Raw genomic sequence first — 13,811 nt, forward strand, 5'->3', positions numbered from 1 at the left:
GAAATCCTTCGGCCTGATCATTTGGATTTAACGATTCGAGTCATTAATTACTCTGAAGATTTTGCGGAACATTAAATCTTCTATAATATGCACCGGATGCACCGCATGACTTGAAATCGACTTAGTAAGAATAATAATCGTTACCGCAATCGGTTTAATATGTACATTTCTTTTTAGAAGTTGCTTAAAAAAACATAGCAATACCAAGTTCTATCCAGACTAACTTGTTCTTATCATTAACGCCAGCTTGGTGTTAAAGAAAATACGTTTTTTTTTTTATCATTATAAATTGTTTTTATTCATTGTGAGCTATCAACAATGCGATTACCAGACTAAATCTATTTTTAATTGCTTGTTTGATCGAAAACCTAACATTCGGGAAAAACTTTTGAATTTCTTGTTTTTTTTTTTTAGTGTAGGAAGACAACCAACTCAGATAAACGTATCACGTTTTCAAATCACTTTAAGTCAGTCATTTATACTTTTCGAAAAATACTTGACTATATAGACTATTAAATTGTATTGTTGGAACTACACGCAGGTCAATAAGTGATAAATATAAACTGCTATTTCAATCAAAACATCAAGCGTGTGTTTATGATTTGTTCCAAATTTTATACTTATTGTAAAATATTCAGATTACAATTTTGAAAATTTTGAAAAAGTTCATCGTTGAAAATTAATTGTAATAATTTTAATAATAAGGTTTTTTTTTTAACACTTGATAATATGAACAGTTCTAGTAATGTTCGTGTGATGCAATTAGGCAATCATGCCCATTCGTTGTAATTCAAATTTAATAGAGGGTAAATACTAAATACGGTCGGTATTGTTTGCTTACAAATGGTAGTTATTTACTAAAGGCTGGATAGGAACAACGGACCATTTGATGGAATTAAATCAAAATAACACATGCATTAACGATTTGGCTAATAAAGGCTTTAGTTTAGGAAGGTTTATATAGGATAAAGTCGACGTCGGATATATATAATTATTTGTATATAAAGTTAAACGGGGATGTCATTTGTAATCGCTATTTAGGATTACTATTAAACGGCAAAATTGTTTTGTGGCCATCCAAAATGACAGTTTTACGCTGCTATGTCAGACTGATCGTTTTTGATCACCCCTCAAGAGAATTATTTTGATGCGATTTCCTTATAGTTTTTCCTGGACTGTCAGCTATTATATTATAAAATTTGTGTTATCAATTATCATAACGGTTCGAAATATTACACAAATTAAGCAAATTGTGCGAGAATGTCGGTTATGTATTGGGTTATAAAAACTTGTTCGTTCTCTCGTAGAACGCTTTCGGTCAGGACTTGCGATTAACTTCACGTCCGAGCACTACTCATTGTTTAGTGGGAGAGTAGAAGGGGGTTGGCTTCACAATTATACATCTCTTGCACGCGTAAACTATCGTGCCGGCGTTTTTGCCATACTTATACACATTAACCTTTGTTGGCTTGGTTTTTTTTATCTTTCTTCTATTGTTTCTCCCATGCCGGAAGACAATGGTCGTACGCGATAAGTCCAAAACAAGGACGACATCGGTTTAATTGGAATGCTTGATTAATTTCTTATCGTTTACTACGGCTACCCAATTGGACTAGCATGGACTAATTCATGACTTGATACACTAGGTCGTGTAAGAATAATTATTCTAATATCCCATTGAGTCCATTTATTTCTATTTCGGGATTCCCAAACATTGCTTAACTTTTTTTGTATTAAAAAAATGGCTCATAAAATCCATTTTTTATGACAGTGAACGGTATGTTTACTTAAATGTGCGACTACAAACATTTGAACATCGATACATCATAGTCTTAATTATGTTTTCGACATTTTTCCATTTTAATTTTTAACTAATCTTAATTTTAAAAATATCTTCAATTTTATATAATATATGTACTTTAACTCTAAATTTACTAAAGTTCCTCAGAAAAGTGTATATCCTGATAAATACTTTATACGGGAACAACCACAAATCTAAATTTTTATAAATATTAAATAATTTAATAATTGTATGAAAACTATTATTAGTTATTTAAATACTATATTTGTATGCACTATATTTGTATTTATCATTTAGCAGAAATGATAAAAGTCCGGCCTTATACTTGAACTTGCACATATATAATGTAATATTTCATTTGTCAGAGTCACGAATTGTCTGGTTGTAAAAAATAATTTTAGGAAAAAATTGTTTTAAAAGGAGTTCCGTCAGAAATGATACAATTTTCTGGTAATCGAACGCTGACATTTTTAAACTGTTAAATATTTTGATTATTTTGGTCCTCATCGTTTTTTTAGAATGTCTTGTTCAAAAAACGAAACTGAAATCCCCGTATCAGTTTTCGGTAAGTCCGACGGTATAGTAAATAAAACGCTTAGTCATGTAAAAAGTTAATACAGGAAAACCGAGGTGGGTTCGTTTGAATGGAAATGCGTGTTTAGCGAGATAAATCTCTAAAATTGCTTTGTATAAACACCGTTGTCGTGCCCACTTTTGTTTCTTTTGCACAGCTACTTATGGCCTTTATGTGTACATTTATAGTAGATACGCGTGAACCAGCCGGCCTTTTAGGAAAAGAGAAAATAAATAAAAGGTCAAAAAAAAAGTACAACTCTGTCGCTTTTTATTTTGTTTTTATCTCCAGTTTATCGCAGCGTGGTCGAAATTAATTCAAGCAAGAAAAACGGCCAGATAAGTGCTACAAAAGGCCTTTGGGCACTGCCGTTTGATAAACGATCATAGTGCGCCTTTCCTAAAGCGGTCGTAGAGTAACGATTTTTCGTTTTTTTCTGCCCCCAAATTTCCAAAACCGCTCAAACCGTTTAAATTGAAACCCGATTTTGATTTTATACACATACATATGTCATAATATGCCGTACCCGGCATTCGCTCGGTATGGGTGTAAATAATCTCCGTCCAGTGTAGTATAAATGTGTTTGTGAACTGCGGTGCCGACAATAAAACTTCTATCGACTAACTGCCCGACAAAGTAACACTTAAACACATATAGCAATATATTATTTAAGACAACCAAACGGGAAACAGTGTTGCCGACTCAGGTTTTCGTTACACGGTCGCACACAAACCACCGAAGACCTTTGGCGAACGCTGATCAACGGTAATTCAACCCGGAAAGGGCGGACTCGGCGGGGTATATGGTTGCCAGATATTTTATCCACAACAGCGTTCCGGCAACAGCGAGGCTGTATACAGACAGACCCCCCTCGTGGAAAATTAATGCCGGTAAATAAAATATCGATAAGTTTCGGCAAGCAAAGGCATCTGGAAACGGTTTGAATATCGTCCAATGCCGCTGACTCGTAAGACCGTTTCCCCCCTAAGGGCATCTCCTCAGTTGTTGTTTTCGAAAATGTGCATTTGATGTTTTCTTTTTTCGTTATCCTACTCCACCGTGCCCGCGGCCAATCGTCGAGAACAATGAAAGAAACGATTTTTGAATTTGGTTCTTCCTTATAGTATTGAGATTATTACGGTTCGATGGACCCTTACGTTTTTGTGCTGGTTTCATTTTTTGGCAAGCAGGAAACCGGAAGAGCGTTTCCGTTGCATAGCTCGGCTTAAGTTTGAACGCACGCACTTCGACGCCAATGCGCAAACTTACAATGTCCGACCGTGCTCGCTGACGTATAATTCTATTATCAGTATATATTGTTAATTCGATTATATTATAAACTTACTACAGCAAAAGCTAACGCAGTAGCTATTCAGAATTTGTTTTCAAAAGGGGGAGGAAGCGACCCTCTGACATAATGAAATAAGAGTAAGTATACGGATGGGAGAAATCAACTTTAACTTGATAACAAAAATAAAAACAAAATATTTCATACACAAAGTGTGTCGAAACTAAATGTCACACTATATAGGTATAAATTTAACGTATCTTAAAATTTCTCTGATAATATAATATTATAATTTTTTTTATTTTTGACTCCTTGTTATACATAATTTTATTTAAAAATATCCTTGGTGAGTTTTACAAAAAGGTAATACATTTGTATGATGGCCCACAATAAATTATACACAGGACACATTTATATGTACAAGAAACCAATAAATACGCTATTATGATACCGTATGGTAGAAACTACTATATAATATAATTTACAATTATTATTAACTTTTGTATGTTTCCCACAGCATTGGTAGCTTTTGAAATTCAAATGGTAATCTTTGTTTTAAAATGTTTTTTGATAAATAACAATCTTTCAAAAATACAACATCTAGTCGACAAAAAATGTTGAAATAATAAGCATTTAAAAGTATTTGAGGCGATAATATGTAAATCGGTATCGTTTTTAGGTACACATCGAATAACTCTAAAATTAATTAATCAACAGCTAGTTAATAGTTATCGACCAATCTAAACGTTTAGTAGATTATTCCTAAGTTAAAAGGACGATGTCATAAACAATAGCGGTATTATTTAGGTTCAAAATGTATTAAATATAATTATTCTCATGATGATATATAAATTAACATGTCATTCTTTTCGGAGTACATTTTTAAAATTTATTTTTCTCATTGGACCTAAATTTAAAGATAAAAAAAAGCGACATTTAAAACAAATGATTTCTGAGATAAATTTAACTTATACAATTAAATGTTTAAAACAAATGTATTGCCTCCCGTCCCCATATTTTGCATTAATTTAATGATACCGTGTGCTTAGAGATAAGGCACCCTGTATCGGTAGTCGTGAACTTGAACTTCTCGTTTTCATAACTAAACTTTAGTTTTGACGCTATTGCAGAGAGTCAAGAGGCTCCGCTACTGTATAAATATTATTCTGTTATTCTTGAGCGTAAACAAAACATAGCGCCAACACTTTGAGTAAAGTTACTTTTCGATTTAACCGATCAAAATTAAAACAATTCAATAATAACATTTGTTATAAGCAAATAACGCAGAAAAAAATACTTATTAACTGAAAACATTTTATGATCTATATATAAGGAAAAATTGTACATCAAAAACAGTTGGAATAACGTTTCTATAGTCTGTTTCGAATAGATTGTGCTGTGTGGAAATATATATCACTGAAAATAACAAACATACGCCTTGGTCGGCTGACAAAATTTAACGGTTACTATTTTTTTTTTATAAACACTAGCGTCGGTAAACATTTTTGAAAACATCAACCGTAATTACGCAGCATCGAGTACACGTGAGACGTCTCCCGTGAGATCCTGTAAGTTGAAATCCCACTTAAAGCTCCGCAAACCCGAATTCTTCGTCTTAATCCCTATCCCAAAGCGTCGAGTGTTTATTGGAAGAGTTTTTGTAAAGTGTAAAGATATTTGGAAATCTCCCGGGTAAAAGCATGTCGCTAGATGCCGGAAAATGAGTCTCTGAAAATGTATTCGTCGTATTTGCCAACAAGTGCTGGAGATGATTACATTGGCAAACAACGCCCCGGGGAATTTAGTTTGTTATTATCAATAAAAAATCCATTCAAGTCGAGAACGCTTAAATTCATCTAAATACGTACATACTAGAAATATTTAAGGGTTTATTTAGTAGTATTACTAAGTATTTGATTTGAATTGTTAAGGGGTTTTAATTTAAATAAAATATTATCGTTTCTTTAGGTAAAATATATCGAATATGTTACTTGGATAATATACAACTTATTTATGTACTAAAAATAACGTGTAAAATTATTTCTCAATAACTGCAAATATAAAACCATAAAATAAATAACCGCAACAAACATACAATACCTGCGGGTTGTTTTTTTTTGCAAAAAAGTTCAACCTTTCTCCTATAATAATGTTATATTATTAATATAAGTGTAATACCCTGTGTTATTAATAATTATAAATCGCCTAGTAATTAGGAGGGTACCTACTAGTTACGGGAATCCAAAAATCCGGAATTAAAAAAAAAAATGCTAATTAAGCCACTTAAAAATCGTATAAATATTAAATATTATTACAATATAAAGCTGTGTACTTAAGTAAAATGGTTTTATGAAAATTTAAAAAAAGAACGCTTAACTTTGACAATAAATTGCTTTCGGATTTTATTAAATCTGAAATCCAAAAACAATTTATCTTCTTGGTGTTGCGTTTCATTGTTTTCATCAAAAGTATTTTACTTAGGTACACAGCTTTAGGTATGTTGTAATAATATTTGATACTTAAAAAGTATTTAAGTGCCTTAAATAGCGTTTATTTGTGAAAACCCGGATCACTAGTATCTACATCTTATTATTGTATTTTGTTTGACATGCGACACTATCGTATAATGTTTCTTAAGCGGTAAACAATATTTTTTTTTTATTCGAATTGGAGTGGCTATAAAGGTATTCTATTAGTACAACTTATATAACAATAATATTGCATTTGAAACGAATTTATTTCAAATGCGTTCAACAACATACTATAAATGACAGTAGAAAAAGAACGGGTAAATGGGACAGAAGTGAGAAGTAATCACATCCGTAAAGAGAATATATTTTATTATAAAGGTATCATGCGCGTGTGTGCCATACAATGTAATAATAATTTTAAATATATTATATGCGTGACGCACAATAAACAATAATTACATTCGTGTGCGGGATGTGGTCCCCCGTACAGTACATTTCATACAAGATTACAGGAGAAGAGAATACATATTACAAGATGGCGATGACTATATTATGTGAAAGTCTTGTATGTATGTACGACGAGTGTCTTTGGTGTAATGAAATTATTCGTTGCAAAGCTTTAGAAGAGAATTTAATTTCAACAATGTAATAATATTATCTTGAATAATTTGATCATGCCCCGCTGATACGAGCGGTCTCGATTCGGGATGTGCAGTGTAGTTCATTGATATACAGAATTTACCGAAACAAATGTCACAGTCTACATCAGTATGTTACTACATAGACGGCCCTAGGAATAGAGTTTTTGGAACTTTTTTTGTCAAATACTCACGGCTTTTCCGGGTTAGGCAGCAGCAGAGCCAAGGCTGAAACATACAGGTTGTTTTATATACGGTTATTGCACATCGTCTCGAATTGTTATCTTCGGAAATAAGATGGCAGCGTAAGAGTATTTCAATTTTACTATTGCTATATATTTTACTGTGTACGTATATACTTGATTTTAGCTGCCGTTATGCTGACATATTTGTTTTTATCGTCGAATATTTTATGAAGAAAGGGTACATGTGCATTAACCTTGTATATTTCAATCGTTAGCGGAGCTCACAACACGTAACCAGCTCACAACACGGCCCTGAAGATGATAGGCTTCCGTAAAGTTGGCAAAGCCAATTTGTAAATTTGTAAAATATAAACCATATAAATATTTCAAATAATTTTTTTTTAATACATTGATTATACAGGTTATTAAAATAGAACAATACAATTTGAAACCGTAAATAAAAATATATTTAGAATGACTCATTTTTTTTTAAATAGTTATTTGTTATTTATTAATTAACACAAATCCAAGTATCAAACGGAACTTTATTATAATTCAAAACGTATTTTTCCCCAATTACGGCAATTAGAATACATAAATAATACATCAAACAAATATTTATTTTCGGCCAATCCACAGGAAATCGGAGCGAAATGCTAACACGGTTGAATTATGTTTGCACAACACAATCGATTAATTAATAACGAATGAAATACAACACAGCACTCAGTATAACAGTTAAAATTCAACGAATAATAGGTTGTGTGTGCGCGTTTCTATTTTCAACCCTTACAGCGAGTTCAAGTGGCACGAGTGGTTAGTGTGTAAACACCACCGCATACGTGAAATCCTATTAAAACAAGTTTTGTAATAACAGTGTTCTTCTTGTAATGCAAAGTGCAAACGCAATAGAACACTGCTGCTGTGGGTTATTGATATTTACATAAGACTTACAGAGCGATACACGCATTTCCTCGTTTTCTCATATTTCGTATACCGGGAGTGTGTGGTAACGGCGTGGCTAATATAAAATATACTCAAACAGGCAGCAGCGTGTTGTTCCGAATTGAACACCTCAAGGAGCCCTTTCCACTGTACTAGTATCGTATTGGACATTATTAATCTTTACTTTTGGCGTTTTATGATTTCAGATCCGTGTCTGGTGCACTATTGTGGTCGAGGCGAAGAATGTGTAGCCGTTGGAGGCGTAGCCCGATGCATCTGCACGAGGAAATGTGGACCGGCAAAGCGCAGAGTGTGCGGTACCGATGGACAAATGTACGACAACAGATGCGAATTGCACAAAGCCGGTTGCTTGACCGGAGTTAACATTCAGATAGACCATTCATTTAGATGCTTCATACCGTCGGGTAAGTGCGACCACGAAATATTATCCGAGAAAACCATGTGTGTAACCAAGGAAGTGATGTTATTGTTAAAAATAATAAGACAAAGCTTTAGTTTGAGATAAAATAGTATTTTAAGTACACAAGAGTCTATAACACATAGGGTTCAACTATTAACGAAGCAAAAGTAGGTCAAGACAAGTGAAAATGGCGTTTATATCAAATAGGGGAAATACTATTTATTCGACCATAGTCGTTTTTTCTTCTTTTACTCGACACTAATTAATTCTATGTTCTTGTGCTTTTAGCTTCCAAAGCAAAAAATATTCGCGTATTACCGAAGATTGAAGACAACGCCGTACAATCCGAAGACAAAACTAAAGAAGTGAAAACTTGCGACTCACCTCAGTATGAAATAATGAAGGTAATTCTACTATGAATTTCATACGATATATATTTTACATAATATATTTAACACTTTAAATATATGCCAAAAGTAATTTGTAGAAGTTGCATTTACAATATATTGCAATTATATATATATATATATATATAAACCATCCATGGTGTATATATGGGTAATAATATCGAGATATTTTATTGGGAAGGTAATTAAGGGAAAATAAAATGTCCTTCGCCATTGCACGCTATTAAAAAAAAAAAAGGGCTATATAGAAAAAAAGAAAGTAAAATATTTACTGAATGGATATATGTTAATAGCGACTATCACGTTAGTTCTATTTTATTTTATTTGAAATTAAATTCGAAACCGGATGTAATTTTATACGGTATTGTAACAAATGGATCTCGGGTTGTCTGGGCGCAAGCTTAATGTTACATAAAATCTAATGACTATTGCAGCAGCAGAATGTCACAGTGGCGCCATCGCGGTGCACTGGACGGTTAGTTTTGGCAAACAAAAACGCAACCTATATAGTACAACGATAGCATGAGACCTACTATAATAATATGGCATTGTGCTGTTCGACAGTAACATATATTTGGTCACCCGAAACCGCTTCTAAAAGTTCAAAGTATGATATAAGGGCTCAAAGGAAAGTGATGAATACTTGAAATCTATATTGCTCTGCGCTCTGATCGTTCCTGGTGGAGACCACATTGCTCTCTTTCTTTCTGTTTGTTGTAGGTAACATCGTTAATTGTCACAGTAAAAAGTAATAATAGGCTGCTAATATAATTTAAACTGTCCCGATCGAGATGGTTATGGTGGCACAAACCAGAGCAGCGTTATCGCAATTTATACCCCGTGTATATATACATTTGGCGACAAAATGGCAATAGCACTAAACGTTTTATGGGCTCGTCGCTTCGGCCAATTCCGATCCATTTATTTTTATGTCCGAATTGCCGCCAATAGAGAAACGAGGAGAATTTTATTTTTCCAATAAAATACAACAATTGAAGACGTTATTCTTCACGTTATCCCGTACAACGAGGGCGAAATTCCGCCCAATATTCTGTCGCTCTTCACAAATTTTGCCATTTCTTTATATTCACTCCACAACGTGTACGAAATAGAAACGCAAAAGCAGAAGTTTTGGTTTTCATTTTTCAACCCTCGAATAGTCGTTTGTATAACGGATTGCACGTCATTTCTGTAAACATTCGAGACCCAAACAGAGAAACGATACGCAAAGGAATACGGTCTGCAATACTTTTTCCGATAATAACAGTCTATCATCCTGTCGGTCTGCTCGTAGAATATAAACGACACACTATGATATCACCGTTAATGATATTTCCACGACAATACATATAAAGCTGCGGTCGCAAGCCAATTATTTCTAATACTATTTTTGGTTTTAAAAATATTTGCCGATTGATTGATAGCCAAACGCGAGTTACCTAAACCTGAATTGCCACTAAGATTTGAATAACTGCGAGTACCAAAAGTTGTTCAGTCATTATTTAAAAAAAAAAAAAATAAATATGCCGATTTAACTTTGTCTGCTTTAATGAAAATATTTAATAAATATCTGAAAAGAATTATCAGTAATTTAATTTTTGAAATAAATTCCTACAATAATTGTTTTCCGGACAACATATATTAACCTAATATTAGTCGTAAGCGATCTTCTTTAAATTTTGGATGACTTTATCAAATAAATCATATTTATTATATTATTGTAATATTATTCGTTTATCATGAATTGTGTGTCTGTAAATTATAAATATTAGTTCATACATTTTTGTTTAAACTAATTATATTTTATTTATTGAGTTTAAAATAATTTTATTCACGTATGAAAAATGATCTATTGTTTATCGATAAGTACATTTTTTTCAAATAATATCCCGTTTTTTTAAATTGTACCTGATACTATAGCTTTCTTCATTGATCCATTTTATAAAACAAGAGGACAGCGTACTTGTCTCATCCCTTGTTCTACATTAATTATCTTCGGTCTTGATTTCTAAAAAACATACCATAAATCGAAATTTTAATTTTAAAAACTTAAATTATTATACTTATTCAATGTAAGTCAACGGTCAACCTAACCCTATTTTAGGAGACAAATCCCTTCAATGTTGTATTACTGACATTTTTTAAGTACGATGTTGGCTCTTTTACGGATAAAACGAGGTTTAAATTATTATATAGTATGCGTTCAATGTATTTTTAACAGACCAATGTTAAACGATATCGCTTATAGCAATTTATTATGTTTTTTCTTTGGGTCGCTGTATTACGCCTCGAGCACCGTTCAATCGCGAACAAAATTGTTTTTTTACCCAAGTATATTATTAAACATGCAACTACAATGATGCCAGGAAAAGGATACCTTTATAACCTAATTTTTAATAAAAACAACGTACTCGGTTAAAAATGATTATACTTTTTATTCGACAATATGATTATAGAAGTAAATAATTTAAAAATCATATAGCCTTATACTGAATGAGAGTAAAAGTAGTTAACTTATAATACTTCTCTTTTAGATAAACTACGTTTTAGTATTAATAATCATGGGTAAATGTATCAGACACATTATTGTTACCTTAAGAATTGAAACTATTTTTTCTAATACCCATGCGATGGCCTAACTTAAAAAAAAGACTAGTTTGTTTCAATTCGCTTTAGTTTTGGAAATATCGGATCGATGTAGTTTATTAATTAACAACTTTCCAACAGTTTTTTATAACATTATAAGTGCCAAATGATTAAATTAATATTACTGAATTTGCAAAAATAATGTCCTAGCAATAAGTAGTTACTTAATACCGAGGCATTATTTCTCAATTAAGAAAAAAAATAAGTAATAACATTAAAAAATCTCCATTATAATTTTTTTCATGTGTTTTTGACTTCTAATTAATGAATAATATATTTTCTTGTAACTTGCCCTCTTAACTAATGCAAGTAGCCAAGTAGTCTCGCTATTTTAATTAATATCTTTTTGGGAGGACTACTGTATTTATGCCATGAATCTGCATTCGAGTTGGGGCGAAGTTCGTGAAATCTTTAAAACGTACTGTTAAAATCTTAACAGTGTTCTTAGTTCCGACACGAAACTGCAAAGTTACTTTTTTCTTAAAAACATCACACCTTTTTCTTTATTCTCTTTTGTCCTCTTTTGTTTTTCGGTATATTCACTTGAATATACCGAAAAACAATAATGCAACTATAACGAAATGCCGGCCGCAACTCAGCTTATGTAGACTTGTGCCGAGTTTAATCTCAAACGTCACGAATAAATTGCCAGTTGTTTTGTTCGCACAATAGGGAAGTCGCCAGGTCTTAATTACACGCTTATTCGACCACCCTTAAAGATAAAGACTGTAACCCTATTTTGCGCACCTTCCGTACACCTACACACATAATATATTGTGTTGTGCATTATTAATTTCTTTTCTTTTTTCTTTTCATATTCGTTTTCGTACATCCGACGACGTGGTGTTTTGACGTTAAACGCATAAAATGGTATAATAAATGTTCCTTGTGTACAATTAAAATGGGGAGTAACCGCAGGAATTAATGCCCACGGTCAGGATTTATCGTACTTCTGCGGTGGTATCTCCCCTACCTTACTGTACGGCTATAAATTATGTTTACAAAAAGCTTCTCTCCTCCTGTTCGGCCGCTTGCCCAAACGCGACATCGCAAAGTACCCGCGGTTCACCGAGCACAGCCCTAGGGTTTACCGGGTGAAATCTTATGATAATATAAAAACCGCCAAAATGAAAACACCAAATCGCCAAAACAGGGGTAATGGTAACCGACAAGACTTTCATATTTTTTACATATATATTTTCATCTCTTCCAAAGTATCCAATTTATTCCTCGCGACGCATTGTTTACGATACAAACGTGTAACGTTAGTGGTTTCAAGTGACAGAATGAGCTACTGAACGCCCTCCAAACTATTACAATACAATATCTCATCGAATAATTCAATAATATTTGTTTTCCCACAGGACAATTTGCTATTGATCAATCACGCCAAACTTATGTACCAGAAGAGCTGGAACGGCGGAAAGGAATACATAGCCAACGCACTGTTCCGGTACTTAGACTTGGACGGTAACGGATTTTTACATCAGGACGAACTAGATAAGGTAGATAATGTGATGATATTTAAAAATAGCTTGAAACAGTGTTCAACCATAGTACAGATTTGCCCCTAACGAATCATGAAATTACTGTGACCGATAATTCGTTAATTTACCTACCTAAACTACACTCAGAACGTCGACCAAAATTCCGTTAAACGTTACCTTAGTTCTCTAATTAAAATCGTCGGTCGGCGAAGGCATTTCGGGAATTTACTTTTATGATTCAAGTATAGGCCTTTGCTTTCTAGCCTTTGCGACGGGAAATATTTAACTTATAACGAAGGGTGACATTGTAAAAAAAAAATAAGACCGGTCTTAGCATATAAGCTTTTCTTCAACGGTATAATTATTTAATAACGAGCAACCGAATCCCATATTTGGGGAATCGTGCTACAACATTTTCCAAAATCGACCGTAGCTTTTCGGACCCGTTTACAAACCAACACTATGTTCATTCATCGCTTAAAGTTCACAACAAAGCAGCTTTGTACGTCAAACTTTTACGGTAGCATTTCAGTTTAAAATCATAATCGAGCTCTATTTCGCATTTCACGTTCGTTAATTGGCCCCAAGTCCCAATCGTTTATTATATTAGGTCCGGTCGAAACCTTTCAAATCCGGTTATTATTGCATACGACTAAAATTAGTGGTCTCGGATTTCTTCTTGTTCTGAAACCGCATTGGAATCGCAGAAAGGTCGTATTAGAGCGGGCTTTATGAAAACTACGATGCCGTTCCGGTTTACCGGTCAAAGCGAAATGCAAATTCTTAGGGATTATTTATTTATTTTGCTCTAACGGTACGATATGCGGGTTGGCCTTTGAAAATGTTGATTGCGAATTGCAATACACTCATAAAACAAATATGCAGGCAATAAAGAATGGCCCGGTAAATAAGGATACAAACCCTTTGGTGTATAACCTCTGTTAAATA

At 33.2% G+C, this 13,811-nt stretch overlaps 1 protein-coding gene across 1 annotated transcript in view; it reads left to right on the forward strand.

The window, feature by feature from the left end:
* The window catches only part of LOC126843763 (follistatin-related protein 5-like), a 98,947-nt gene that overhangs the window by 77,838 nt on the left and 7,298 nt on the right, over window positions 1-13,811 (forward strand). The window contains exons 4-6 of the mRNA XM_050581511.1: window positions 8,109-8,327; window positions 8,612-8,727; window positions 12,741-12,881. Coding sequence (XP_050437468.1) covers window positions 8,109-8,327; window positions 8,612-8,727; window positions 12,741-12,881 — 476 coding nt within the window. The remainder of the gene's footprint in view (window positions 1-8,108; window positions 8,328-8,611; window positions 8,728-12,740; window positions 12,882-13,811) is intronic.

The sequence above is a fragment of the Adelges cooleyi genome, unplaced genomic scaffold (genome assembly GCF_023614345.1).
Source record: "Adelges cooleyi isolate 19-005CV unplaced genomic scaffold, UGA_ACOO_1.1 ACOO_flye_CR_arks_rails_tigmint_CR_PRNA_574, whole genome shotgun sequence".
NCBI classification, from domain to species: domain Eukaryota; kingdom Metazoa; phylum Arthropoda; class Insecta; order Hemiptera; family Adelgidae; genus Adelges; species Adelges cooleyi.